The 26,904-nt window shown below is 44.3% G+C and overlaps 1 protein-coding gene across 3 annotated transcripts in view; it reads left to right on the forward strand.

The window, feature by feature from the left end:
* Positions 1-7,527: 7,527 nt before the first annotated feature.
* PTPN22 (protein tyrosine phosphatase non-receptor type 22) overlaps positions 7,528-26,904 on the forward strand; it is a 181,579-nt gene continuing 162,202 nt past the window's right edge. For 2 of the 3 annotated variants that reach the window (XM_044283477.1, XM_044283479.1), the window contains exon 1: positions 7,528-7,935. In XM_044283477.1, coding sequence (XP_044139412.1) covers positions 7,849-7,935 — 87 coding nt within the window. In that variant the 5' untranslated portion in view covers positions 7,528-7,848. The remainder of the gene's footprint in view (positions 7,936-26,904) is intronic. The other variant, XM_044283478.1, reaches the window with a different exon arrangement.

The following is a 26,904-nucleotide window of genomic DNA, read 5'->3' on the forward strand; positions in this document are numbered from 1 at the left end:
ACTGCAACAAGGACAATAACAACGAACAAACTTGCGAATCCGCCGGACCCAAGCATAAAAAATCGTCAAGGTAATGGATAAGCAACAGACACCCTGACACATCCCTTACCACCCATTCCAAGAACGAACTGAACATTTCAAAGTACGCACAGGACACCGAACAACCCATTGGCAGACACCTATCCACAAAATATACACCATCCCAGAAATAACCTAACAAGTGTAAACTATCCGGGTTAACGGGCAATAACCGGAACGCCGCCTCAATGTCCGTTTTAGCCAATAAAGCCCCCGGCCCCAACTTACGCACCCAACCTACCGCCGCGTCAAAGGAGGTATAGACCACCGAACAAAGCTCAGGATCAATACCTTCATTGACCGAGGCCCCCTTTGGGAAAGACAAGTGATGAATAAGGCTACTTTCACACTAGCGTTCGATCGGATCCGTTCTGAACGGATCCGATCATATTAATGCAGACGGTGGCTCCGTTCAGAACGGATCCGTCTGCATTATATTGGCAAAAAAAAGCTAAGTGTGAAATTAGCCTGAGCGGATCCGTCCAGACTTTTACATTGAAAGTCAATTGGGGACGGATCCGTTTGAAGATTGAGCCATATTGTGGCATCTTCAAACGGATCCGTCCCCATTGACTTACATTGCGGACAGCCAAACGCTAGTGTGAAACTAGCCTAAGCCGAAACTTGTTCGGCTCCTTCTTGGGCACCACCCCCAAAGAGGAAACCCGCAAACCCGCCAACGGCAAGTCAACAAACGGCCCATCCATCCTACCCAACGCCACCTCCTTAGCAAGCTTCTCCGACACCACCTCCCTATGTTCCAAAGCCGACCGCAAATTCTTCCTAACCCCCAACACCTGTTCCACCGGGCGAGACGGAATACTGAAACCCTCCGTAAACCCCTTCCCCTTCCAGATAACAGAAAATCGCCGAACAGCTGTCCGGCAAACGCCTGTAGCCAATTCGCAAACGTGCGCGGTATCAGTCTATAACGCTGCTTCTCCTCCTCCTCCCTCTTTGACCCATCCCGCTTCGCCAAGTCGAGATTGAAACGCTCAAAGGGAAGCAGCGAAAAAATATCCACGTATTCCCCTTGCCAAATCCTATCCCTGACCTCCTGCTTCAAGTGCGCCCCCAGCGGGCCCTCAAAACACACATATACCTCCCCCCTGGCCGCATCATCCACCCGCGGCCTGTCATCCTCACCACCCACTTGCGTATACACTGATACGGAACCCGCCACCGCGACGCCCGAGCCCCTGGCCTCCACGCCGCCCGCAGGCCCCATCCACCAAGCCTGCAGAGGCCCCCCGCCAGACACACCACTCCCAGAATCCAAATCACATGCTGCAGGAGACGGAGCACGTGCCGCCCCACCCCTCACTGGGCCCCGGCGAACAACTGGATTCCTCCCACGCTGGGAGGACCTGGAGGGAGTCAGCACACTGGCCCCCCGGCATAGAGGGTCCCCGGAGGGGCTCCTGACCCGGCGCCGGACTTGGGGGGTATCTTCTGGGCTCAGGCGCACCGGCGTCCGGACCCGCCGCGGCCATGTAGCGCTCGGCGGCGGGCTCGCTGTACCCACCGCCCCCCTGCAACAGGCTGTCTACCTGTTCCTGCAGCCATTCAGGACCTCTGGCCTCCGCCGCCACTCTCAGCTGCTGTAGCTTCGCCTCCACCTGCGACATGGTAAGTTGCTCCTTAGTTCGTCTCCACACAAAATGGCGCTGGCTAACTGCCGGTCACCCCTATTTAGCACCTAAACTCCTCCTTTCTAATCACCCTAGCCACCCCTCCCCTAGTTAACTAACTCCTACCCAGGCCCTTCCTACCAAAACCTATCATAGCGGCCTCCCCTTACCCTGCGGCCTCTCTCATCCAAATAGGCTCAAACTTGGCATACCTAAGGGCCAATATTTATGAGCTAGGCGCAACTGTTCTGAGTGAGTAGATTTTAAAAGGGCTGCAAATGACTTGCAAAAAAGATTCCCTCAAAGAGGATATACAAGGTCATGTCTCACTAAGGCGTATGCACACGCTTCAGTGAGTAACAGAGATGACCTCCTGCTTCCCAGAGACCGAGATTCTAACAACGGTACAATCCGGATCATAGGGACCTATGATGTGGCACAAAGGGAAATTTGTGACCTACTGAATGAACATACTGAATGAACATAGGGGACTGTTGAAATCAGACCCAATAGTAGGTCACCTGGTGGGAGACCATCCCCCGGTGATGTGGACAATCTACTTTTGCGCAAAGAAGCGCAGTGGACCTTCACATTACAGACATTCAAACCAAGCGGCTTGAATGACTTTATTTTATATACCAGTTTCATCTAATATTAGATATAAATACTGCTGTTCTTTAGCGGCAGCCAGGTATAATATATGAATCTATGCCAAAACAATGTGATGCATGTATGTTTAACATCCTCAGCCTGATGTCATCAGTAACATTTATGTGCTGTGTAAAATAGTAGATCACATACAGTATCACTACTAATCGTTTCCCTGTTAGGGAGACTGATTTTACCTTTCATCAATATACCATTACTGAGATCTTTTTCCTTGCTTTAGCCCATAATCCACAGACAGGATCCATGTCTTTGGATTACAAGCAGCTATTACAGCCAATCAACTATTACCCACGTCAGCGCCATGCATAATATGAAGGACGGCATGAGGGGAGGTCTTATTCTGCCTAGTCCAATCCCTGCCGCCTGTAGCTCCGCCTAGTAGGAGTGGCTCCATCTATGTAAAGAGCGCTCTCGGCGGCCACGATTTTGGCCATCATAGAGCCAGCAGGCTGTGCGATTACCAAGCTGCACGTGTGGCTCCTCCAGCGTGCAGCACCATTCCCTGTTTTCTCCCATATACAGTCACGCTAAAGTATATATTGGCGAGACGCAATAGGAGTCAAGTCACTCTGATCCTGATGACTGCCCCTACTGGTCAGCATAGAAACACGTCTAGTGGATGCTGCATTAGGCAGGGATTATGCACAATAGAGCCTAATACTAGGTCTCAGAGTGGAGTTAGTGGCTGGATAATTATATCAACAGTCCACTACCCCACTGCACCTAGCCTGAATTGTATTGTTGGCGGGTAGCCACTACATTTTAACATTATCAGAATAAATACTAATTTTAAGCGTTCTTGTCAGGCAACAAGCGAATGTGTCCAAGCCCACTAGCAAATCTACAACAGCATGGCTGAAAAATAAGAGTCAACTTGCAATATCCCAGTCAAAGCCTAGACCTCGCCCTAATTGATATGTTGTGTCAGGACTAGAATTTCATGAAACAGTCAATTTGTCCCGAAGTTGAATTTCCTCATGCTATGTGGTAACAAATCAAAGTTTTTCAAAAATGGCTGGTGCACATATAAGAATGAGGAAATAAGAAGCCCAGGATTGAGGGATCACGCACAATGCCATGCCTGCATCCAGCTACCCAATCAGCAGCTAGCCAGCCATTGTCACAGCCCTATAAGAAGCCTCAGCCAGTCTGTCATCTGCCTATCATACTGACTCACAGTACAGTTTCACTACCACAGCAGACTCCCTATACATGTTTCTGCAATGCACAGTGTTCTACACCAATTCACAGGCTCAGCCAGAAAATAGTGTTTTTTTTATGCAATTCGTCACAAATAAATTTGGATCGAATCAAATCTTTTTGGGAAATTCGGCAAACTATCAGAATCGAATTTCTGAAAAGTTTGTTTATCTCTTGTCAGGACCTTATGAGAGCTGTACATAACCTACGACTACAAACCTCTATGAGCTGAAGCATAATTGTAAAGAAGAGTGGGCCAAAATCCATTTCTAATGATGTGAGAGACTAATAAAGTCATAAAGAAAATGATTACTTCAAGTTATTGCTCGTAAAGGTGGTTCTACAAGCTATTGATTCTTGGGATGTACTTTGTTTTTCACCATGGTTTTTCTGTTTTGGCTTCATTTTTATTCAATAAATAATGGCATGGTGGAATGTCCTGTTAATCTGAAGTTTTATTTACCTAATGTTAAGGCCTTCTATTGACAAGATGTTTTTATTATGTCCTAATCAGAAAAATCATAGAATTCAAAGAAGGTGTATGTGACTATGTGACAAATCCCCCTCTTTTGAGTTTGCCACGAGTACTTGCAGAGGACTACTTGCCAGCCTCTTACCATGGGATTACGGTCCCATGTTGAATGTACCTGTTTTATGTAATAGCTGCATAGTTATAGAAGTTCATGTATTTTGCTGCCTTTTGCTACCATGTGGCTAATGGAGTCTTGCCTCTGTCCTTGGAAGGTAAGTGGATCACTTCTCAATGGTCTCCTGGACAAAAGACATTGTGTATGTTCCTGCCTATGATAATTATGTTAATAATTATTGTGGGCCATAATTATATCACAGGCAGAGGGGAGGATTCTATGTGGGTTGTACCTTTGTGTTATTGGTTAATATATATTTGTTGTGGGTGTCTCCCTTGCATGGGAGCAGGGCATAAAAGAAAGTGCAGTTCTGAATGCTTGTGTTGCTTCCAGTAAAGTCTTGTTCCAGCATTCAGCTTTGGCTCATGTATGGACTAATTTGGCGAAACTGGCGATACTAGCGATAATAGTGATTTATTGCTCTGTGGATTATTTGGCTGTGCTATTTCAAGGGAAGAAGGGAATACTAGGCGGTGACACGGATGATATCGTCACAGTGTACTTTTGTTTTTCTCATGACTATATATACAGATATTGATAATTACATCCAGTATACAGGACAAAAGCAGTTGTACACAGAATAACAGCAGCTACTGGCACAAACACATTACTTATTTACTTACAGGCTGCTGCTACTTCTTCTTCATTCCTCCATGGAGTCTTGTAGAGGCTTCAGAACCTTAGAGATGGTCATGTGATATGATGATCATGGAAAAAACAGCAACAATATTGCAATATACAATAATTTCCAAATCTATATATGCAACATAAGTCAGATGTAACATTTTCACAGTCAATATTAGAAGGAATTGTATGTGATTACTAAAAGGGTAATTTTTTTTTTTTATCAGTATGAGCACCACTATTTTTCATGGACTGTGTTCAGGGTTAGTTTTACATGGGAGTCAATCTGGGCTCCGTTTGTCCAGAGCCTCAATTTCCACTCCTTCTCCCTAGGAATGGACCTCAAGGAACAACTTGGGTTTACCATTGATTTCATCACCACCCTAGACCAACAGGAAAATGTACTGTAAAATTAACCCCTTTGCTGTCTTAGACTATTTCACGGCCTTTGGTTTGCGCTGTGACACTGTTGCCACACTTGCGGTTGCCCACAGCAACTTGTTGCTGGAAGAGCATGTGGCGGCAGTGTCTCTGCCTTCTGGGTGATTGCCGTGATATGGTTGCCACGCATGCTGTTGCCGGTGGTAATATGTGGTTTGGTATGCTTGCGTGTGCACTTCCCCTTTAAGTGGTTTCCTCCCTCTGTCTGGTGTTGGAAGGGTTAACTTCCTTCCTAGTGTTTTGTGAAAACTGGGTTTATGTGTGTGTGTGTGTGGCTGCTTGGTCTATTTAGTCTCTGCTGGATGTCTTAAGCTCAGTGTTCCTCCAGCCTTGGTGTATGCTGGTGGTTCACTGTTCCTGGCTTTTACCATTTTTCCAGTGAGGGCCACCCTTGCGGTCATACTGTCACAGTGGGGAGTGGGGGAAAACCCCCACTGTGCGGTGTCAAAGGGTAAAAGGGGATCAGCCTGGCCAAAAGGAGTAATAAGGGAGCAGGTCACCTCCTACAGCATCCCTTATCCTCTCCCTGACTCCTCACGGTATGAGTGGACCCCGATGGAAGGACGGCTCATACTCTGGATTCCTAGAGACCCTGAGTCGCCCTGGAAAGCCCTCACCAAGGAGCCGGGAAGAGATGACCTGTTCCTCCCAGTCATGGAGGAACAGGAGTCTCTATCTGAGGCAAGGCTGCAAGGAGAGGGGAACACATACAGCATATGATGTTGACAGGTAAGCGAAACCCATAACACACTTACCTGCCACAGACACTCTGACTGGAACCCGTGCACAAGTGCTGCTGTCCACACCAACATTAAAGGACATAGCACAAACTACAACCACACAGGAACCCAGGACATCCATAGCTGCAATAAACGTGAGACAGGGGAATGTCTAGCAAACATGCTGGACACCAAACATCACCAGCCATGTAACACAACACAAGACATACAACACCCCGAACATAACCCCCGCAAACCAAAAGATGAGAAGGGAAAGAGACACCATCATAACATCAATGACGACAAGGGTGGCCCTCACTGGACAGATGGTAAAAGCCAGGAACAGTGAACCACCAGCATACACCAAGGCTGGAGGAACCCTGAGCTTCAGACATCCAGCAGAGGCTAAATAGCCCAAGCAGGCACACCCACATAAATCCAGTGATCGCAAAACACTAGGAAGGGAGTTAACCCTTCTAACACCAGACAAAGGGAGGAAACCACTTAAAGGGGAAGTGCACACACAAGCATACCAAACCACACGTTACCACCGGAAACAGCATGCGTGGCAATCATATCACGGCAATCACACAGAAGGCTGAGACACTGCCACCGCATGCTCTCACACCAACACATTGCCACGGGCATCCGCAAGTGTGGCAACAGTGTCACAGCGCAAACCAAAGGCCGTGACAGACTACGAGTGAATTTACAGTTAACTCTTTCACAACCCTTGACCAACAAGGATTTTGAGATTAAGAGAAAAGACGTCAAACATAGTGGGGGATTTAATGCTTGTTTCACAGGGCCCAATTTGGAGGAATGGTGATAAGCTGCAATACCAGCCATCAACCATCATCAATTTAATATTAGCAATGTAGCTCAGTCAAGTCATTCAACTGAAGAAAGCTATAAAAAATGTTGGACAGGACTAAACTCCTAAGCATTTTAAGGATAATGGGAGTCATTTATTAAACAATACGGTGCAAAGGAGATTTTTGCTGCAATCTGCGACTTTTCCCCGCTAATGACAGGTCTAAAAAAGGGGGCGTTAAATGGGCGGGGAAGGGGACAGGCCGGTAGGCCCATCTCATTCATCATTTTATACACCTCATTTAGGCGTAGAAAATGGTCTAAATGTAAGACAGCTAGGAAGCAGTCTTACATTTAGAAGCAGCGGTGGATCGGCCGAAGTTATGAAGAGGCCTGCGCCCATCTTAATAAGTGTGTCCCAATGTTCTTTAATAGTCCAAATTTATATTAAAAGTAAGACGGTAACAATATAAATTGCTATAAAAGATATACCAAATTACAAAAACATGGTATGAACCTAAATGTCTAACAAACCAAATCATCTGCATACACTCTACTGTACTGTGGCCCTAAAATAGCACAAGTAGATTTCCAAAAGAGAAACTGGCTGGTGATCTGTATCGACAAAGAACACATTGTTTATGAGACAGAGGAAGAGGTAACCAGATATTGTCACAGCACAAGCGTGTAGACTATATGCACAGCCCTCAGAGGGATGTGTGTTCTCACAGCTGCGTGTGAAACATCTACTGCAATATCAAACTGAACATTTTTTACCACAAAGCTAAAAACTCAGGCCTTGATTAATAACAAACATGCAGATGAAATATAAACTGGGAGGCAGTAGGACCCAGTTCATTTCTGGTTGTATCTTGACCACAAGTAGCTGTCAGTAATAGCTTCCGCTTAAAACTTTATACTTGTTTTGTGCTCTCGTGATGTTTGCTAACCACACTCATTGCCTCTGTCTGGTGGTCTCAAGAAACGTATACTTGATGTGACCATATTCACTGCTGGCCTCGCAACATGGAGCAGAGGGAGATTATTCAGCGTTATATTGATGGTTATGAGAAGAAGAGAACAAAGTCGGAAGAGTTTGCCAATGATTTCATGGTAAGATAAAACGTAATATAGTCATTCTGTAGTTGTGTTGCGTATGTAGTATGGTTATTTTTTATTTCTGCTTGGCGACCCACATGAACATGTATTAACCAGCCGGAAATGTCAAGCATTACTACATTTAATCACATTTATTATATGTATATTTATATAATCAGATATGGAGAAATGCCTATATTATCTGTAATGCTTTGGGTAGAGCTATAATCTAGTGCTATGTAAAATTGCACTAATAGCTTTACTTTTATACATTTAGCTTTTCTTTTACAAATAAATAAATGATGAGATGAGATATGAAACCAAAAAATTATGACTTAAATGTTATTGTGAAACAATAATATGAACTTATTAAAGATTGATGACCAAAGCCGAAACATGCCAGGTTCGTGTACTGTCATGGCCTAGGACTAAATTAATTGTGCTAGATAACTAGTAATATTGTATTTTATCTAATTTTAGGGAAAAATATGTTTCAAATATATCATCCTCGTCAATCATTCATTGTGTCTGACTTGGACAATGTAACATCTGAATAAAGCCTCTTGCACACGACCGTGGTTTGGTTCTGCATCCGAGCCACATTCACTTCAATGAGGCTGCAAAAGATGCGGACAGCACTCCGTGTGCTGTCCGCATCTGTCGCTCCGTTCCATGGTCCCACAAAAATTATAGATCATGTCCTATTCTTGTCCGTTTTGTGGACAAGAATAGGCATTTCTATAATGGGCCGTCTGTTCCGTTCCTCAAATTGCGGAACGTTCGTGTGCAAGAGGCCTAAGTGAGAGGCTCAAATGTGGCCCTTGATTCTACTAGAGGGCTTCAAATCACATGCAGAAAGGTCTGTATCTGTGGATGGAGTTTTCACCATAGCAGGTCTTCTCTTTATAGTTGGGTAAAGTGATCAGTGCATGGGAGCACTCATCGAGTTTCATAATCTAGGGGAAGGCAGCTGCACCAAGTCAATTTGTCTTCCTCAAGAGACAAAAGTCACACGAAGGCCGCATGTTGCCCACAGGCTGTTATACCTACCTGTTTTTGTACAGTAGTTACCATTAGTTGCAAGTTGACACCACAGGCCTCTAGGATCTTGTTGGCAAAATACAGACTACTTGAGATGGACACTACAGTAGATTTATCCTGATTGATATATTTAGGCTCAAGAATTTTCTTTGCTTCACATCATGACAATTGCCGCATGGGGTAATTTTGCCTTGCTCTTGATTAACACTATAGGCTAAACTAGATGGTCTATGGTAAAATATTACATGCTCATAATGCAACTTATTAGGCAGTTTCACACTGCCGGCAAGAGTTGCCAGACGGTACCTGCTGGCCTGATTGACTATATGGGGTCTGGTGGAGATTTGGCCACTACCCACCAAATGTGCTGGGATTCGACCGGACAAATACTGATGCACACAGATGCCGCCAGTGTGTAAGGAGCTTTAACTATCTGAAAGAGGAAGATACATTATACCTGCAGCTAGTGTATATTACACAGCTATAGTGCTTTTAAAATGGACATCCACTTTATGTTCTCTTCACACACAACAAGTCTACAGAACTGCGAGAAAATACATTTCTCCAAGACTGACTTGCAAGCACTACCAGCAGATTACAGGTGCAGTTCATGGCCTGCTTGGCCACTCACAGATACTGTGGCAATGTATTGCAGGAATCACTTGTTCATGTCACCTGTATTTAGATGACAGGGCCTACAGTACTAGCTAGCAGCAATAAATGTCATTTCACCCAAAGCTTTACAGACTAGTTATTGAAATTATGGCCACTTGTATAGCGGGAATTCTGATTATGCGTTATACTAAAGAATTCTAATAATTCAGTTTCCTACCACCATATGTTAAAAGGGGTTGAAAGAAGGTACATAACATTAGTGGCCTCACGACAGGAGATGACATTGTGACTTTAAAGTCCATTGTTTTTCAGAGATGGTAAGAATGACAATGATACATGAACTTACATATTTTCAGGACATCTAACTCTGTGGTCCAGCATGTAAGAGGTTAAGCTGGGAGTACATTTTTTCCCATGACATCAATATAAAATTGTGTACAGATATTCCCTCCCATACTCATATGTCAGATGACAGTAATCAGGGCACCAACCCAAACATGAAGAAACCATTATATTCACAGGCAGTGTGCAGATATGCTTTTTACTTTAAAGCTTCAGAACAGGAAAGATGGAGCTTTAACGTTAAATAGCTCAGCATCTAGATAAAAAATATCATTAAAAAATTAGATTTTAGTATTTGTTCTAATTTACTTTATCATTATGTTTTTATTTTTGCTTTTTTAGGGGGTGGGCAGCATTATTATTTTAGAGTTTTCTGCATTCTCACGACCGTATGTATTTTGCGGACTGGAAAATGTAAATGGAGCCTTACACAACATATTTCCTGTTAAAGCTGCTCCAGTTAGGTAAACAGCTTTATATTGTGACAACTTTCACTATCAGAGCCACCCTGACTCTTCTCTAGTCTTTGGCTATTTAACTAATCTAGCCGCTACAACAGCCTGGTCCATTTGAGGCCAGTCACTTTTAAGAGCCAACTCGAGAAGCTACAACCTGAGAATCTCACATAACAAAGCAGCATATTTCTAATAATATGTATTTGAATTATAATTAATAGATATATACTGCTTGTTTGACAGTTTACATGTAACAAGAGATTTTCACAGAGCAGCTCTTCTAGCGTAACATAAACTGCAAATTAAGCAAAAATTGCTAAAAATGTAATAAACATACAGTATTCTACATACAGTGCTGCCCATAATTATTCATACCCCTGGAAATGACATAGGTGTCTCCCAAGAGATAATGAGACAATGTACAGGTCCTTCTAAAAAAATTAGCACATTGTGATAAAGTTCATTATTTTCTGTAATGTACTGATAAACATTAGACTTTCATATATTTTAGATTCATTACACACAACTGAAGTAGTTCAAGCCTTTTATTGTTTTAATATTGATGATTTTGGCATACAGCTCATGAAAACCCCAAATTCCTATCTAAAAAAATTTGCATATCATGAAAAGGTTCTCTAAACGAGCTATTAACCTAATCATCTGAATCAACTAATTAATTCTAAACACCTGCAAAAGATTCCTGAGGCTTTTAAAAACTCCCAGCCTGGTTGATTACTCAAAACCGCAATCATGGGTAAGACTGCTGTCCAGAAGGCCATAATTGACACCCTCAAGCAAGAGGGTAAGACACAGAAAGAAATTTCTGAACGAATAGGCTGTTCCCAGAGTGCTGTATCAAGGCACCTCAGTGGGAAGTCTGTGGGAAGGAAAAAGTGTGGCAGAAAACGCTGCACAACGAGAAGAGGTGACTGGACCCTGAGGAAGATTATGGAGAAGGACCGATTCCAGACCTTGGGGGACCTGCGGAAGCAGTGGACTGAGTCTGGAGTAGAAACATCCAGAGCCACCGTGTACAGGCGTGTGCAGGAAATGGTCTACAGGTTCCGCATTCCCCAGGTCAAGCCACTTTTGAACCAGAAACAGCGGCAGAAGCGCCTGACCTTGGCTACAGAGAAGCAGCACTGGACTGTTGCTCAGTGGTCCAAAGTACTTTTTTCGGATGAAAGCAAATTTTGCATGTCATTCGGAAATCAAGGTGCCAGAGTCTGGAGGAAGACTGGGGAGAGGGAAATGCCAAAATGCCTGAAGTCCAGTGTCAAGTACCCACAGTCAGTGATGGTCTGGGGTGCCATGTCAGCTGCTGATGTTGGTCCACTGTGTTTTATCAAGGGCAGGGTCAATGCAGCTAGCTATCAGGAGATTTTGGAGCACTTCATGCTTCCATCTGCTGAAAAGCTTTATGGAGATGAAGATTTCATTTTTCAGCACGACCTGGCACCTGCTCACAGTGCCAAAACCACTGGTAAATGGTTTACTGACCATGGTATTACTGTGCTTAATTGGCCTGCCAACTCTCCTGACCTGAACCCCATAGAGAATCTGTGGGATATTGGGAAGAGAAAGTTGAGAGACGCAAGACCCAACACTCTGGATGAGCTTAAGGCCGCTATCGAAGCATCCTGGGCCTCCATAACACCTCAGCAGTGCCACAGGCTGATTGCCTCCATGCCACGCCGCATTGAATCAGTCATTTCTGCAAAAGGATTCCCGACCAAGTATTGAGTGCATAACTGAACATAATTATTTGAAGGTTGACTTTTTTTGTATTAAAAACACTTTTCTTTTATTGGTCGGATGAAATATGCAAATGTTTTGAGATAGGAATTTTGGGTTTTCATGAGCTGTATGCCAAAATCATCAATATTAAAACAATAAAAGGCTTAAAACTACTTCAGTTGTGTGTAATGAATCTAAAATATATGAAAGTCTAATGTTTATCAGTACATTACAGAAAATAATGAACTTTATCACAATATGCTAATTTTTTTAGAAGGACCTGTACAAGAGGCTTTTTTTTACATTTGAGCAAAAAGTGTCCAGTCCAAAATTATTCATACCCTTCTTAATAATCAATAGAAAAGCCTTTATTGGCTATCACAGCAATCAAATGCGTCCTATAATTGCAGACTAGCTTTTTGCATGTCTCCACAGTTATTTTTGCCCATTCATCTTTAGCAATGAGCTCCAAATCTTTCAGGTTGGAGGGTCTTCTTGCCATCACCCTGATCTTTAGCTCCCTCCACAGATTCTCAATTGGATTCAAGTCTGGACTCTGGCTGGGCCACTCCAAAACGTTAATATTGTTGTCTACTAACCATTTCTTCACCACTTTTGCTATGTTTTGGGTCATTGTCATGCTGAAATGTCCACTGGTGCCCAAGGCCAAGTTTCTCCGCAGACTGCCTGATATTGTCGTTGAGAATCCTCATGTATTGCTCTTTTTTCATGGTGCCGTTTACTGTGATTAGGTTCCCTGGTCCATTGGCTGATAAACACATCCAAAGCATTAGGTTCCCACCACCATGTTTGACAGTGGGGATGGTGTTCTTTGGGTTGAAGGCTTCTCCTTTTTTATGCCAAATGAAGGAAACATCATTGTGACCAAACAATTCAATTTTTGTTTCATCTGACCATAACACAGAAGACCAGAAGTCTTCTTCTTTGTCCAGATGAGCTTTTGCAAAAGCCAAGCAAGCTTTTGTGTGCCTTATCTGGAGAAGTGGCATCCTCCTTGGTCTGCATTGTGCAGTGTCCGTTGGATTGTCTGCCTTGAGACATTGCCACCAGCAGAGCCCAGATTCACCAGGATGACCTTAGTGGTGATCCTTGGATTCTTTTTCACCTCTCTAACTATCCTCCTGGCCAGCACAGGTGTCACTTTTGGCTTCCGACCATGTCCTCTGAGATTTTCCACAGTGCAGAACATCTTGTATTTTTTGCTCTAATGTAAATAAAAGCTGAGAAATGTTTGTTTTTTTTTCACAATAATGCCTCTTGTACATCGTCTTATTATCTTTTGGGAGACACCTATGTAATTTCCCGTCAAAAAAATACTTGCTGGTTGAATAAAAGTAACTATAAGTCTAAATTTGCCAGGGGTATGAATAATTATGGGCAGCACTGTAGATATCAGGTTATATATTCGCAGACTTTAAAGCCAATGTGAAAGGAAGAGCTTTATCTTATGGAACTGTGTTGCAGGTCCTCATGATACTGACCTTCTCATGTCGCAGACCATGCAGGCCGAGACCAGGGAGCCACAGTGACTTTGGTTGTTGCAAGTATTGCGCTCTGGGTGCGGTAGATCATGATATTGATATTGCATGATATTGCATGTTATCGCTATTAATGGTCTGGCATGAAAGCACATGATTACAAAAAATCTGATATTGATGGATTTTTATTTATTTTCCAAATTACAAATTTAATTTTATGCAGCTCCCAGAACATATGCTTAGAAGCACTATTCTGCGATATTGCAATACAACCTACTGCGCTTCTAGGGTGTGATAATAGCAGCTTGTAAAATGCGCATGGAGCCCTGGTGGGGAGAATTTTGGATTAAAATGATTTTAAGAAATTTGCTATGGAAAGCAGAGAAAATAGGGTTTACAATGAACTTAATAAAAAAGTGAAAGTGGGGTAAACGCTGGGTAAACTGGGTAAAACACTGGGTAAACACGGCCCATATGCCCTATTAGGAATTCTCCTGCTGAAGACTTCACTCTATTAGCCACAATGGAGAGTGGATGTACAGGGCCTGATATCAATGTTGGTTTCTCAGGGGAAGGCACCAGCAATGTAACCCAGTGATAGCTCCTCCCTAGAGTTCCAGGAGAGTTCAGCTTGACATCAGAACCAAGAGTAGTTGGATAGTAGGTATATGATGAGAGCTCAGACTATGTTCTCATTTAGTAATATAAGATCAATGGTTGCCAGAAGTGACTAATGATCAGGTTAAGGCCCAAATTTATTAGATTTTATTTTTCACCTACTTTCACCTACCACCGTAACATGTATGGCACTGTGCCTGTGTAAGCAATAAGGAGGACACAGCAGTACCGGGCTGAAACCATCAGCTATCAAGCTCTGGCTAGGCCATCAATATTTAAACACTATGGACACCTTTTGGGACAGCTAAACTGATTTATTTTATTGATTTTAATTGATTTGGCTTCGGCAGGTTCTGTGTTTCAAGCTGCAAAATGCTGTTCTGTGATAAATCTATTGGACCTGGATTGCTCTAGTGCTGTACAACTGTCTCTCCATATAATGCTAAAACAGGTATTTGTTCATAATGATAGCCCAACCAATGACATACAGAATACTTAGTACTCAAAGCTCCCGAATCTCAGGCTAGGTACCCCACATGTGCGTGTTTATTCCCTGTTGTCAGTGCAGGGCTAGGGACGAAGGGTGAGCTGGGATACGCGACTGCCTAGCAAGTTGCTGGGGGAGCAAAATGGGAAAAATGTCCCTCACAGCACTGCACTGGTAAGTTTAATTTATAAGGCTGCCTCCTCTCCCCATGCCTTGTGTGGAGCGTTCACAGCTCCTGCTGTGCTTCTGGCAGATATAATTGCTATTGCTGAGAGAGACAAGGGCGTTGCGCAGCAGTTTAATACCTGGCCGACCAGAGCGACACCCTCGTCCCAGTCTCAGCAATGACGAATACGGCTAAATGCACATGATCAGGATTTTAAAATCCGCAGCATGTCAATTTATTTAATTTTTCCTGACCGGATTTTCTCCATTCACTTAGTAAAATCCACACGCGGAAAAACCGCACCGAATCCACATGTTAATCCACATGCAAATCCACACCAATTGAAGCAGATTGACCACGTGGATTTGCCTGCGAACACCTGCGGATTTCAGTGCGGATTCTCCGCAAATGAATCCTGAACGTGTGCATGTACCCTAAATCTTCCAGAAGCCTGGAGGCTGAAATCGCAACACCGGGTCAGGGAAGGGTTCAGCAGTGGAAGGGGCTGCCCCTTTACCAAGAAGCAGGCTAAACGATGAGCACTCACCTTGTGAGAGTGACAGAAGTGCTCATTGGTTGTTTTACTGACCAATGAGCATCAGGATAGTAAGAAAAGCACTGATTGGTTAGTGTGCTGCTTTGGGAAAATGTCCTTTACACTGCTGAATGGGAGTAGCACTGATCCTCCCTTCTACTTAGTGGTTCTTCACACCTCCTCCTGCCCCAAGTGTCTTACTGACCCTCCTGCTCCCCCTGCCCCAAGTGTCTCACTGACCCTCCTGCTCCCCCTGCCCCAAGTGTCTCACTGACCCTCCTGCTCCCCTGCCCCAAGTGTCTCACTGACCCTCCTGCTCCCCTGCCCCAAGTGTCTCACTGACCCTCCTGCTCCCCTGCCTCATGTGTCTCGCTGACCCTCCTGCTCCCCCTGCCCCAAGTTTCTCACTGACCCTCCTTCTCCCCCCTGCCCCAAGTGTCTCACTGACCCTCCTGCTCCCCTGCCCCAAGTGTCTCACTGACCCTCCTGCTCCCCTGCCCCAAGTGTCTCACTGACCCTCCTGCTCCCCTGCCTCAAGTGTCTCACTGACCCTCCTGCTCCCCCTGCCCCAAGTGTCTCACTGACCCTACTGCTCCCCTGCCTCAAGTGTCTCACTGACCCTCCTGCTCCCCCTGCCCCAAGTGTCTCACTGACCCTACTGCTCCCCCCTGCCCCAAGTGTCTCACTGACCCTCCTGCTCCCCTGCCTCAGGTGCCTCACTGCCCCATCTGCTAGCCCCCTGCCCCAAGTGCCTCACTGACCCTCCTGCTCCCCCCTGCCCCAAGTCTCTCACTGACCCTCCTGCTCCCCTGCCTCAAGTGTCTCACTGACCCTCCTGCTCCCCCCTGCCCCAAGTGTCTCACTGACCCTACTGCTCCCCCCTGCCCCAAGTGTCTCACTGACCCTCCTGCTCCCCTGCCTCAGGTGCCTCACTGCCCCATCTGCTAGCCCCCTGCCCCAAGTGCCTCACTGACCCTCCTGCTCCCCCCTGCCCCAAGTGTCTCACTGACCCTCCTGCTCCCCTGCCTCAAGTGTCTCACTGACCCTCCTGCTCCCCCTGCCCCAAGTGTCTCACTGACCCTACTGCTCCCCCCTGCCCCAAGTGTCTCACTGACCCTCCTGCTCCCCTGCCTTAGGTGCCTCACTGCCCCATCTGCTAGCCCCCTGCCCAAAGTGCCTCACTGACCCTCCTGCTCCCCCCTGCCCCAAATGTGGCACTGCCCCTTCTGTTACTCCCCTGCCCCATGGGGTTGTCCGAGAGTGTTGAAAACCTTCAGCGGAGCAGACGGTCTTATAAACAAAGAAAAAAGTTTCACTTTGTGGATCTGGACCCCATTGCATTGGAAGTGATGACGTCACGTCTGTAATTTATGTGACAGCTCAGCAAATAACTGGCCTCTATGGTAACATGTGAATGGTACGTGACCATTGAGGCCAGTGATTGCCTTAGTGATCATGTGAACGATTGATGTCACTTCATCACTTCTGGTTCGATTGGGACCGGAAGCCTTGGAGCGCAGAACCCACAGAGCTTGTACAGAGGGACCTTTAACAGGTAAGTGAAGTGACATTGCACGTTGCAAATTAGAAAGGCAAGATGTAACTTTCTGCTACCTGCCATCTCTGACTGGCTATGTATATGTGATGTGGGGTTCCAGATGGGATTGTCACTGGGGCTGCTAGAAAACATTCAACTCTTATCCTTTATGGAGAGATCCCGCCTGAGAAACAGAACAGAGATAGGCTCAAATAGAAGGCAACAGTTCAAGACAATTATGGATCCCGTGGGATCTAACATAGCCCCTCTGGGTCACTAAGTGCCTATTAGGAGAAGTTCCTAGGCCCATGCATGGCTGTCATCAAGTTCACGTTTCTGGTAGGAAGGGGAAAACTACCTTTTTAGGAGAGTTGCACACTTCATAATAACTAAAGTCTTTATATTCATGGTCACATGTCTAAGGCCTTATGCATACAACTGTTTTGGTACGCATTAAGTGAATGTGCCTGAGCAATACCAAGCACGGCCGCTATAAATGTATGGTGATTTGCTTGGTAAGCTTTGAAGAGACTGCAGTGATCACCATAGCATATGCTCAGGCACCTGACAGAGCATACCAGGGATTTACAAGAGACAGTCCAGAGCCATTTCTACAGTACAGGTTTGATCATTTGATCACATCACAGAAGGCAATAACTGGCACTCTTTTCCAACTCCGGTACAGTGCCCTTATTATTTCAAGACACCAAAAACACCTGAGGCTCTTTGGATAGTAACTGTACGTCAATGTGCCGGAGGGGGATAAAAGTAAAAATTTGAAAATAGCTTTCGATGTTTGTACAGTATGTGCTGCTTTTTTTTATCGCTATTGTTATAATGACTGCGTCTCATGGATCTGAACACTTACAAAAGCAAATATGTCCGACTCTACTTCCTTATTTTATTTCCTCATCTAAAAAAGGTGTCAGTTGTCAGATTAAAACAGAAATGTTCCCACTAAACTCCACCATGGTCAAAAAATAAATACGGTATTAATGTATTAAGTGACCAAACTAAAATAAAAAAAATAAGGTTATAATACTATATATATTTTTTCTACTATTTAAAAACTTACCACATCTATCATTTTCAGTAAGGGTTCCCAAAAAAGTCTAATTTTTAATACTGAAATTGAATTAAAAATGGTGCCTGTTAAGAGAATACTTATCATTTCACTCCCCAAAACAAGAGCGCTCATATGCTTGCATATTATAAATCCACCTATAGTACATGATACAGTATATTGGTTTCTGTAAACTTTGACTTGATCCGCAAAAAAAAACGGATGACATCTGTGTGATGTCAGTATTGCATTAGTTTTTTTTGTAGATCCATTGTAACAATGCCTGTACTTGTCCACATAATGGACAAGAATAGGACATGTTAATTTTTTTTTGTGGAACGGACATGCGGACATACGGAAACGGAATGCACATGGAGTCATATTAGTTTTCTTTCAAGCCCCATTGAAATAAATAGTTCCGTATACGGTCCTGTAAAAAAATGGAACGGAAACTAAAGAAAAATACGTTTGTGTGCATGAGCACTAACTTCTATTTTTTGGCAGACTCATTGAAATGAATGGTTCCGCATATGGTCCGCAAAAAAACAAAACAGAATGGACACGGAAAGAAAATACGTTAGTGTACATGAGCCCTAACCCAGATGAGAGATAGCAGGGCTGACACTGTACTGACTTTTTATGAACTAATTTGCAACCTTGTGTACTGTATTTGCTGTTCGCTCAGTTCCTTTATTCTCGAGCATCTACTTTTCTAGTTGCATCTCTTTTTCAAGGGTCTCAAAGTAGCGTAGTGCAGCTCAAGTCCACCTCAATATGAATAAAATGTATATTGGGTTGTAAACCAAGTTTCCTGCACGAGTTTCATCAACCTTACTGGCCTCCTTTTTTATGTCAATTCCTCTACCTAAATACGGGTCATCTAACCAAATGCCTTTTGTATTCATCTTGTTTCATTTTGTGTAAAACAAAAAAAGCATATTTTTGTAAATTGAAGATCAAGTCATCTCTCCTGATGTCAGATAGTAAAAACTTGTATTTCCCATGAAACAGAAATTCTACTAAAACAACTCTGTATTGTTCTGTTCCTCTTTTATTCTTCCGTAAAATGTGTCAGGAATCCCCTTGTTATTAGTGCATGACCCTAAAAAGAGCTTAAACGCTGCTGATTTCCCAAAACTTGCGTTCAGAAAATCTGCAGTGTTTACGGCAGCAGCTAAAATTCATCATCCACACAGTGCAGAGAGTGTCTCCATCGGAGTCATAACTTGACATGTATGGATTTTAAATCTGCAGCATGTCAATTCATATGGCGGATATCTGTCACAGGTTTACCCCTTTGCAAAGCAAAATATGAAATCTGGAACAAACTTGCAGCATATCCGCAATGATTTTGCTGCTGTGAATTTTCCCCGAGTGAACATCCACGGCAGACTCACCACGGCTGTACCCTAACACTGTCTAATGAGTGCTGATAGTGTCCGACTATGTCGAAACACGCTCTACAGACAAGGGGAACAAGCCTAGTTACTTTTCCTGTAACTTTTACAATTCCCAGATTTGTGTAAGAAATATGGTTTCCAAGAAGAAGTAGACAAAGGGGAAGATGAATAATCAGGCCAGATCAATGCTGGCCAGAAATTTTATAAAAATCATCTAAAATTTATATATTTACCTATTCTGCACCACGGTGTACATTTACTGTATATCATGGTGAGAGGATCGTTCCCACATCATGTTGCAAATGGCTAATATATAGCCAAGTCCATTGTCAATAGCGACAGTGGCATCTAAGGCATTTCAGGGAGATGGCTAAAATTTGAATTAAAATGTAAAAAATCACAATTTTCACAACAACAATTTTATTGCGGGGTAACCCCCCTCCCTATCCCTTATATATTGTGAGTCTTCATGTGCAACAACCCCTATCATAAAATTAACATATCATTTATCCGGCAGGGTAATTGTAATAAAAGAATAATCAAAAAACACACCTGAATAGATCTTTTTTTTTTTTGCTCAATCATCTTCCTCCCAAAAAAGTAATCAGTCATAATTTATGTATCCCAAAATGGTACTAATTACATAAAATGACAAAAAATTACAGCTCGTCCTGCAAAAGAACAAGCCATCAGAAAGCTCCATTGTGAGAAAAATATAAAAAAGCTATGACTAGGCTGCTTCGCTGACTTTTACAAAAGAAATTCACTTTGTGATGAACTTAGGCTCACCGTCACCATTTAGCTTTCCGTTCTTCTGATCCATCAGAAGAAGAGAGAGAGGGAAAAAAACAGGATCCTGTAAAATAAACGGATCCTGTTGCGTCAGTTGTCATCCGTTTGAGTCATTTCCATCTGAGATCCACTTTTTAGACGAAAAAAAAAAATCCTGCATCCAGTAATAATATTTATTTATATAGCGCCACCATATTCCGCAGCACTTTACAAGTTCATAGGGTTCATACACAAAACAAAAATAACTGGATAATATGCAACTGAAACACTAGGAGTCAGGGCCCTGCTCGCAAGAGCTTACAATTTATGAGGAATTAGGGGTGACACATAAGGTAGTTAATTGTGATTAGTAGGATTCAAGCCATTATTGAACTGACAGGAGTGGTGCGGCCAATCTGCTTCGGGTTTGGGACTACTAGAGGATCGAGATTAGGCCAGAGGAGTTGGTGGGGGGAGGTTTAGTCTGGGAATAGTCAGTTTAGGTAGCTTGATAAGCCTGCCTGAAAAGATGTGTTTTTAAGGCACGTTTGAAGGTGGAGAAGTTGTGAATTGACCTAATATTCCGGGGCAGAGTATTCCAGAGAGTAGGTGCAGCTCGAGAAAAGTCTTGAAGACGGGAGTGAGAGGTCTGAATTATGGAGGTTATTAATCTTAGGTCGCTAACAGAACGAAGAGCACGAGTAGGGTGGTAGATTGAGATGAGGGAGGAGATGCATGGAGGTGTATCACTCTAGAGAGCTTTGTGGGTGAGGGTGAGAAGTTTGAACTGTATTCTGTGGTGGATGGGCAACCAGTCAAGTGACTGGCACAGACTAGTAGCATCAGTGCCGTGGTTGGATAGATAGATGAGCCTGGCTGCAGCATTTAGGACAGACTGAAGGGGGGAGAGTTTAGTCAGAAGGAGACCGATTAGTAACGCGTTGCAGTAGTCAAGACATTACTTTTGTTTCCGTCTAAAAAAACGGATCTCAGGCAGATATGGCTTAAACAGATGACAAATGAAGCAACAGTATCCGTTTTTTTACTAGATCCTGTAAAAAAAAAACTGATCCGCTGTAATCCTATGCATAACCGATGCAACAGGATAAATTTTTTTACAGGATCCTGTTTTTTTTCTCTCTCTCTCAGATCAGAAGAATGGAAAGCTAAACAGTAATGTGAACTTAGCCTAACTCGTCACGAAGTGCACTTCTTTGTAAGTAGTGAGTGCAATGACAAGGAGCTGCAATTGTGCTGCTCCCCATCATTGTAACCACCAGATGCCGCGGTCATAGCTGATCGCGGCATCTGACAGTCATAACAGAGTGTAACATTAGAAGAAAAATAAATTAAATCATACTTACCTCATCTATTTGCTCACGACGGGCTGGCTGCCGCCATCTTTATTGAAGATCTGGAGTGAAATCTTGCACAGCCCGTGTTTGCGTCATCATGTCAGCCAGCATAGTGATATCATATGTCACCGCGCATGGGATTTTGTGTGAGATCTTCAGTCAAGATGGGGGTAATTATGAATTTATTTTTTTACACTATTTCAGGGAAAATCGATTTGCTACCGCAAAGCAAGAGGAAATTCGGATCGAAGTCCACTTTCATGGACTTCAGTTCGCTCAACATTACTCATAATATACAAACACAAAAAAGAATTAACATTTAAAAAGTAATTTTCTATTTTGTTCAAAAGTAATAAAACGATGTCAGTTTGTTATCACTGTAATCAAATTAATCCCTTCTTCCCCGGGCAGGTTTTCACCCTCCTGCACTGGCCATTTTTTGCAAATCTGACATGTCTCGTGACTAGGGATGAGCGAACTCGAACTGTATAGTTCGGGTTCGTACCGAATTTTGGGGTGTCCGTGACACGGACCCGAACCCGGACATTTTCGTAAAAGTCCGGGTTCGGGTTCGGTGTTCGTCGCTTTCTTGGCGCTTTTGTGACGCTTTCTTGGCGCTTTTTGAAAGGCTGCAAAGCAGCCAATCAACAAGCGTCATACTACTTGCCCCAAGAGGCCATCACAGCCATGCCTACTATTGGCATGGCTGTGATTGGCCAGAGCACCATGTGACCCAGCCTCTATTTAAGCTGGAGTCACATAGCGCCGCCCGTCACTCTGCTCTGATTAGCGTAGGGAGAGGTTGCGGCTGCGACAGTAGGGCGAGATTAGGCAGATTAACTCCTCCAAAGGACTTGATTAACTGATCGATCTGCAGCTGTGGATCATTGAGCTGCTGATCCTCAATTGCTCACTGTTTTTAGGCTGCCCAGACCGTTTGTCAGTCACATTTTTCTGGGGTGATCGGCGGCCATTTTGTGTCTTGTGGTGCGCCAGCACAAGCTGCGACCAAGTGCATTTAACCCTCAATGGTGTGGTTGTTTTTTGGCTAAAGCCTACATCAGGGTGAAGCTGTCACACCAAGTGCATTTAACCAGCAATAGTCTGTTCATTTTTTGGCCATATACAAAATCAGGGGCAAGCTGCGCCTGTCACCAAGTGCATTTAACCCTCAATGGTGTGGTTGTTTTTTGGCTAAAGCCTACATCAGGGTGAAGCTGTCACACCAAGTGCATTTAACCAGCAATAGTCTGTTCATTTTTTGGCCATATACAAAATCAGGGGCAAGCTGCGCCTGTCACCAAGTGCATTTAACCCTCAATGGTGTGGTTGTTTTTTGGCTAAAGCCTACATCAGGGTGAAGCTGTCACACCAAGTGCATTTAACCAGCAATAGTCTGTTCATTTTTTGGCCATATACAAAATCAGGGGCAAGCTGCGCCTGTCACCAAGTGCATTTAACCCTCAATGGTGTGGTTGTTTTTTGGCTAAAGCCTACATCAGGGTGAAGCTGTCACACCAAGTGCATTTAACCAGCAATAGTCTGTTCATTTTTTGGCCATATACAAAATCAGGGGCAAGCTGCGCCTGTCACCAAGTGCATTTAACCCTCAATGGTGTGGTTGTTTTCTGGCTAAAGCCTACATCAGGGTGAAGCTGTCACACCAAGTGCATTTAACCAGCAATAGTCTGTTTATTTTTTGGCCATATACTACATCAGGGGCAAGCTGCGCCCGTCACCAAGTGCATTTAACCCTCAGTAGTGTGGTTGGTCAAGCTGTGACACCAAGTGCATTTAACCAGCAATAGTCTGTTCATTTTTTGGCCATATACTACATCAGGGGCAAGCTGCGCCCGTCACCAAGTGCATTTAACCAGCAATAGTGTGGTTATTTTTTGGCCATATCCCAGTCTAATTCTGTCACTAAATCCATACCGGTCACCCAGCGCCTAAATACTAGGCCTCAAATTTATATCCCGCTAAATCTCTCGTTACCGCTGTCCTGTTGTAGCTGGGAAAGTTATTTAGTGTCCGTCAAAGCACATTTTTTGTTCTGGGTTGAAGTACAATTCCCAATTTAGCAATTTCATAATTTAGTGGTTTCTGTTATATCAGAGCTATTTGAAATCTATCCCTAAAAGGGTATATAATATTCAAGGTGCACATTGGGTCATTCAGAATAACTTCACACACACCCGCTACTGTGTATTTTCAAGTCTAATTCTGTCACTAAACCCATACCTGTCACCCAGCGCCTAAATACTAGGCCTCAAATTTATATCCTGCTAAATCTCTCGTTACCGCTGTCCTGTTGTAGCTGGGAAAGTTATTTAGTGTCCGTCAAAGCACATTTTTTGTTCTGGGTTGAAATACAATTCCCAATTTAGCAATTTCATAATTTAGTGGTTTCTGCTATATCAGAGCTATTTGAAATCTATCCCTAAAAGGGTAGATCATATTGAAGGTGCACATAGGGTCATTCAGAATAACTTCACACACACCCGCTACTGTGTATTTCCAAGTCTAATTCTGTCACTAAACCCATACCTGTCACCCAGCGCCTAAATACTAGGCCTCAAATTTATATCCTGCTAAATCTCTCGTTACCGCTGTACTGTTGTTGCTTGGAAAGATATTTAGTGTCCGTCAAAGCACATTTTTTGTTCTGGGTTGAAGTACAATTCCCAATTTAGCAATTTCATAATTTAGTGGTTTCTGCTATATCAGAGCTATTTGAAATCTATCCCTAAAAGGGTATATAATATTCAAGGTGCACATTGGGTCATTCAGAATAACTTCACACACACCCGCTACTGTGTATTTCCAAGTCTAATTCTGTCACTAAACCCATACCTGTCACCCAGCGCCTAAATACTAGGCCTCAAATTTATATCCCGCTAAATCTGTCCCTAGTGCTGTAGCTGGGCGAGTTATTTAGTGTCCGTTCAAGCACATTTCTTGTTCTGGGTTGAAATACAATTCCCAATTTAGCAATTTCATAATTTAGTGGTTTCTGCTATATCAGAGCTATTTGAAATCTATCCCTAAAAGGGTATATAATATTCAAGGTGCACATAGGGTCATTCAGAATAACTTCACACACCCGCTACTGTGCATTTCCAAATCTAATTCTGTCACTAAACCCATACCTGTCACCCAGCGCCTAAATACTAGGCCTCAAATTTATATCCCGCTAAATCTCTCGTTACCGCTGTCCTGTTGTGGCTGGGAAAGTTATTTAGTGTCCGTCAAAGCACATTTTTTGTTCTGGGTTGAAATACAATTCCCAATTTAGCAATTTCATAATTTAGTCGTTTCTGCTATATCAGAGCTATTTGAAATCTATCCCTAAAAGGGTAGATCATATTGAAGGTGCACATAGGGTCATTCAGAATAACTTCACACACACGCTTCTGTGCATTTCCAAGTCTAATTCTGTCACTAAATCCATACCGGTCACCCAGCGCCTAAATACTAGGCCTCAAATTTATATCCCGCTGAATTTGAATACAATACATTGGGCCAAATAATATATTTGTTGTTGTGGTGAACCATAACAATGAGAAAAACATCTAGTAAGGGACGCGGACGTGGACATGGTCGTGGTGGTGTTAGTGGACCCTCTGGTGCTGGGAGAGGACGTGGCCGTTCTGCCACATCCACACGTCCTAGTGTACCAACTACCTCAGGTCCCAGTAGCCGCCAGAATTTACAGCGATATATGGTGGGGCCCAATGCCGTTCTAAGGATGGTAAGGCCTGAGCAGGTACAGGCATTAGTCAATTGGGTGGCCGACAGTGGATCCAGCACGTTCACATTATCTCCCACCCAGTCTTCTGCAGAAAGCGCACAGATGGCGCCTGAAAACCAACCCCATCAGTCTGTCACATCACCCCCATGCATACCAGGGAAACTGTCTCAGCCTCAAGTTATGCAGCAGTCTCTTATGCTGTTTGAAGACTCCGCTGGCAGGGTTTCCCAAGGGCATCCACCTAGCCCTTCCCCAGCGGTGAAAGACATAGAATGCACTGACGCACAACCACTTATGTTTCCTGATGATGAGGACATGGGAATACCACCTCAGCATGTCTCTGATGATGACGAAACACAGGTGCCAACTGCTGCGTCTTTCTGCAGTGTGCAGACTGAACAGGAGGTCAGGGATCAAGACTGGGTGGAAGACGATGCAGGGGACGATGAGGTCCTAGACCCCACATGGAATGAAGGTCGTGCCACTGACTTTCACAGTTCGGAGGAAGAGGCAGTGGTGAGACCGAGCCAACAGCGTAGCAAAAGAGGGAGCAGTGGGCAAAAGCAGAACACCCGCCGCCAAGAGACTCCGCCTGCTACTGACCGCCGCCATCTGGGACCGAGCACCCCAAAGGCAGCTTCAAGGAGTTCCCTGGCATGGCACTTCTTCAAACAATGTGCTGACGACAAGACCCGAGTGGTTTGCACGCTGTGCCATCAGAGCCTGAAGCGAGGCATTAACGTTCTGAACCTGAGCACAACCTGCATGACCAGGCACCTGCATGCAAAGCATGAACTGCAGTGGAGTAAACACCTTAAAACCAAGGAAGTCACTCAGGCTCCCCCTGCTACCTCTTCTGCTGCTGCCGCCTCGGCCTATTCTGCTGCTGCCGCCTCGGCCTCTTCCTCCGCCTCTGGAGGAACGTTGGCACCTGCCGCCCAGCAAACAGGGGATGTACCACCAACACCACCACCACCACCTCCGTCACCAAGCGTCTCAACCATGTCACACGCCAGCGTTCAGCTCTCCATCTCACAAACATTTGATAGAAAGCGTAAATTCCCACCTAGCCACCCTCGATCCCTGGCCCTGAATGCCAGCATTTCTAAACTACTGGCCTATGAAATGCTGTCATTTAGGCTGGTGGACACAGACAGCTTCAAACAGCTCATGTCGCTTGCTGTCCCACAGTATGTTGTTCCCAGCCGGCACTACTTCTCCAAGAGAGCCGTGCCTTCCCTGCACAACCAAGTATCCGATAAAATCAAGTGTGCACTGCGCAACGCCATCTGTGGCAAGGTCCACCTAACCACAGATACGTGGACCAGTAAGCACGGCCAGGGACGCTATATCTCCCTAACTGCACACTGGGTAAATGTAGTGGCAGCTGGGCCCCAGGCAGAGAGCTGTTTGGCGCACGTCCTTCCGCCGCCAAGGATCGCAGGGCAACATTCTTTGCCTCCTGTTGCCACCTCCTCCTTCTCGGCTTCCTCCTCCTCTTCTTCCACCTGCTCATCCAGTCAGCCACACACCTTCACCACCAACTTCAGCACAGCCCGGGGTAAACGTCAGCAGGCCATTCTGAAACTCATATGTTTGGGGGACAGGCCCC

The sequence above is a fragment of the Bufo gargarizans genome, chromosome 3 (assembly GCF_014858855.1).
Source record: "Bufo gargarizans isolate SCDJY-AF-19 chromosome 3, ASM1485885v1, whole genome shotgun sequence".
Classification (NCBI taxonomy): Eukaryota; Metazoa; Chordata; class Amphibia; order Anura; family Bufonidae; genus Bufo; species Bufo gargarizans.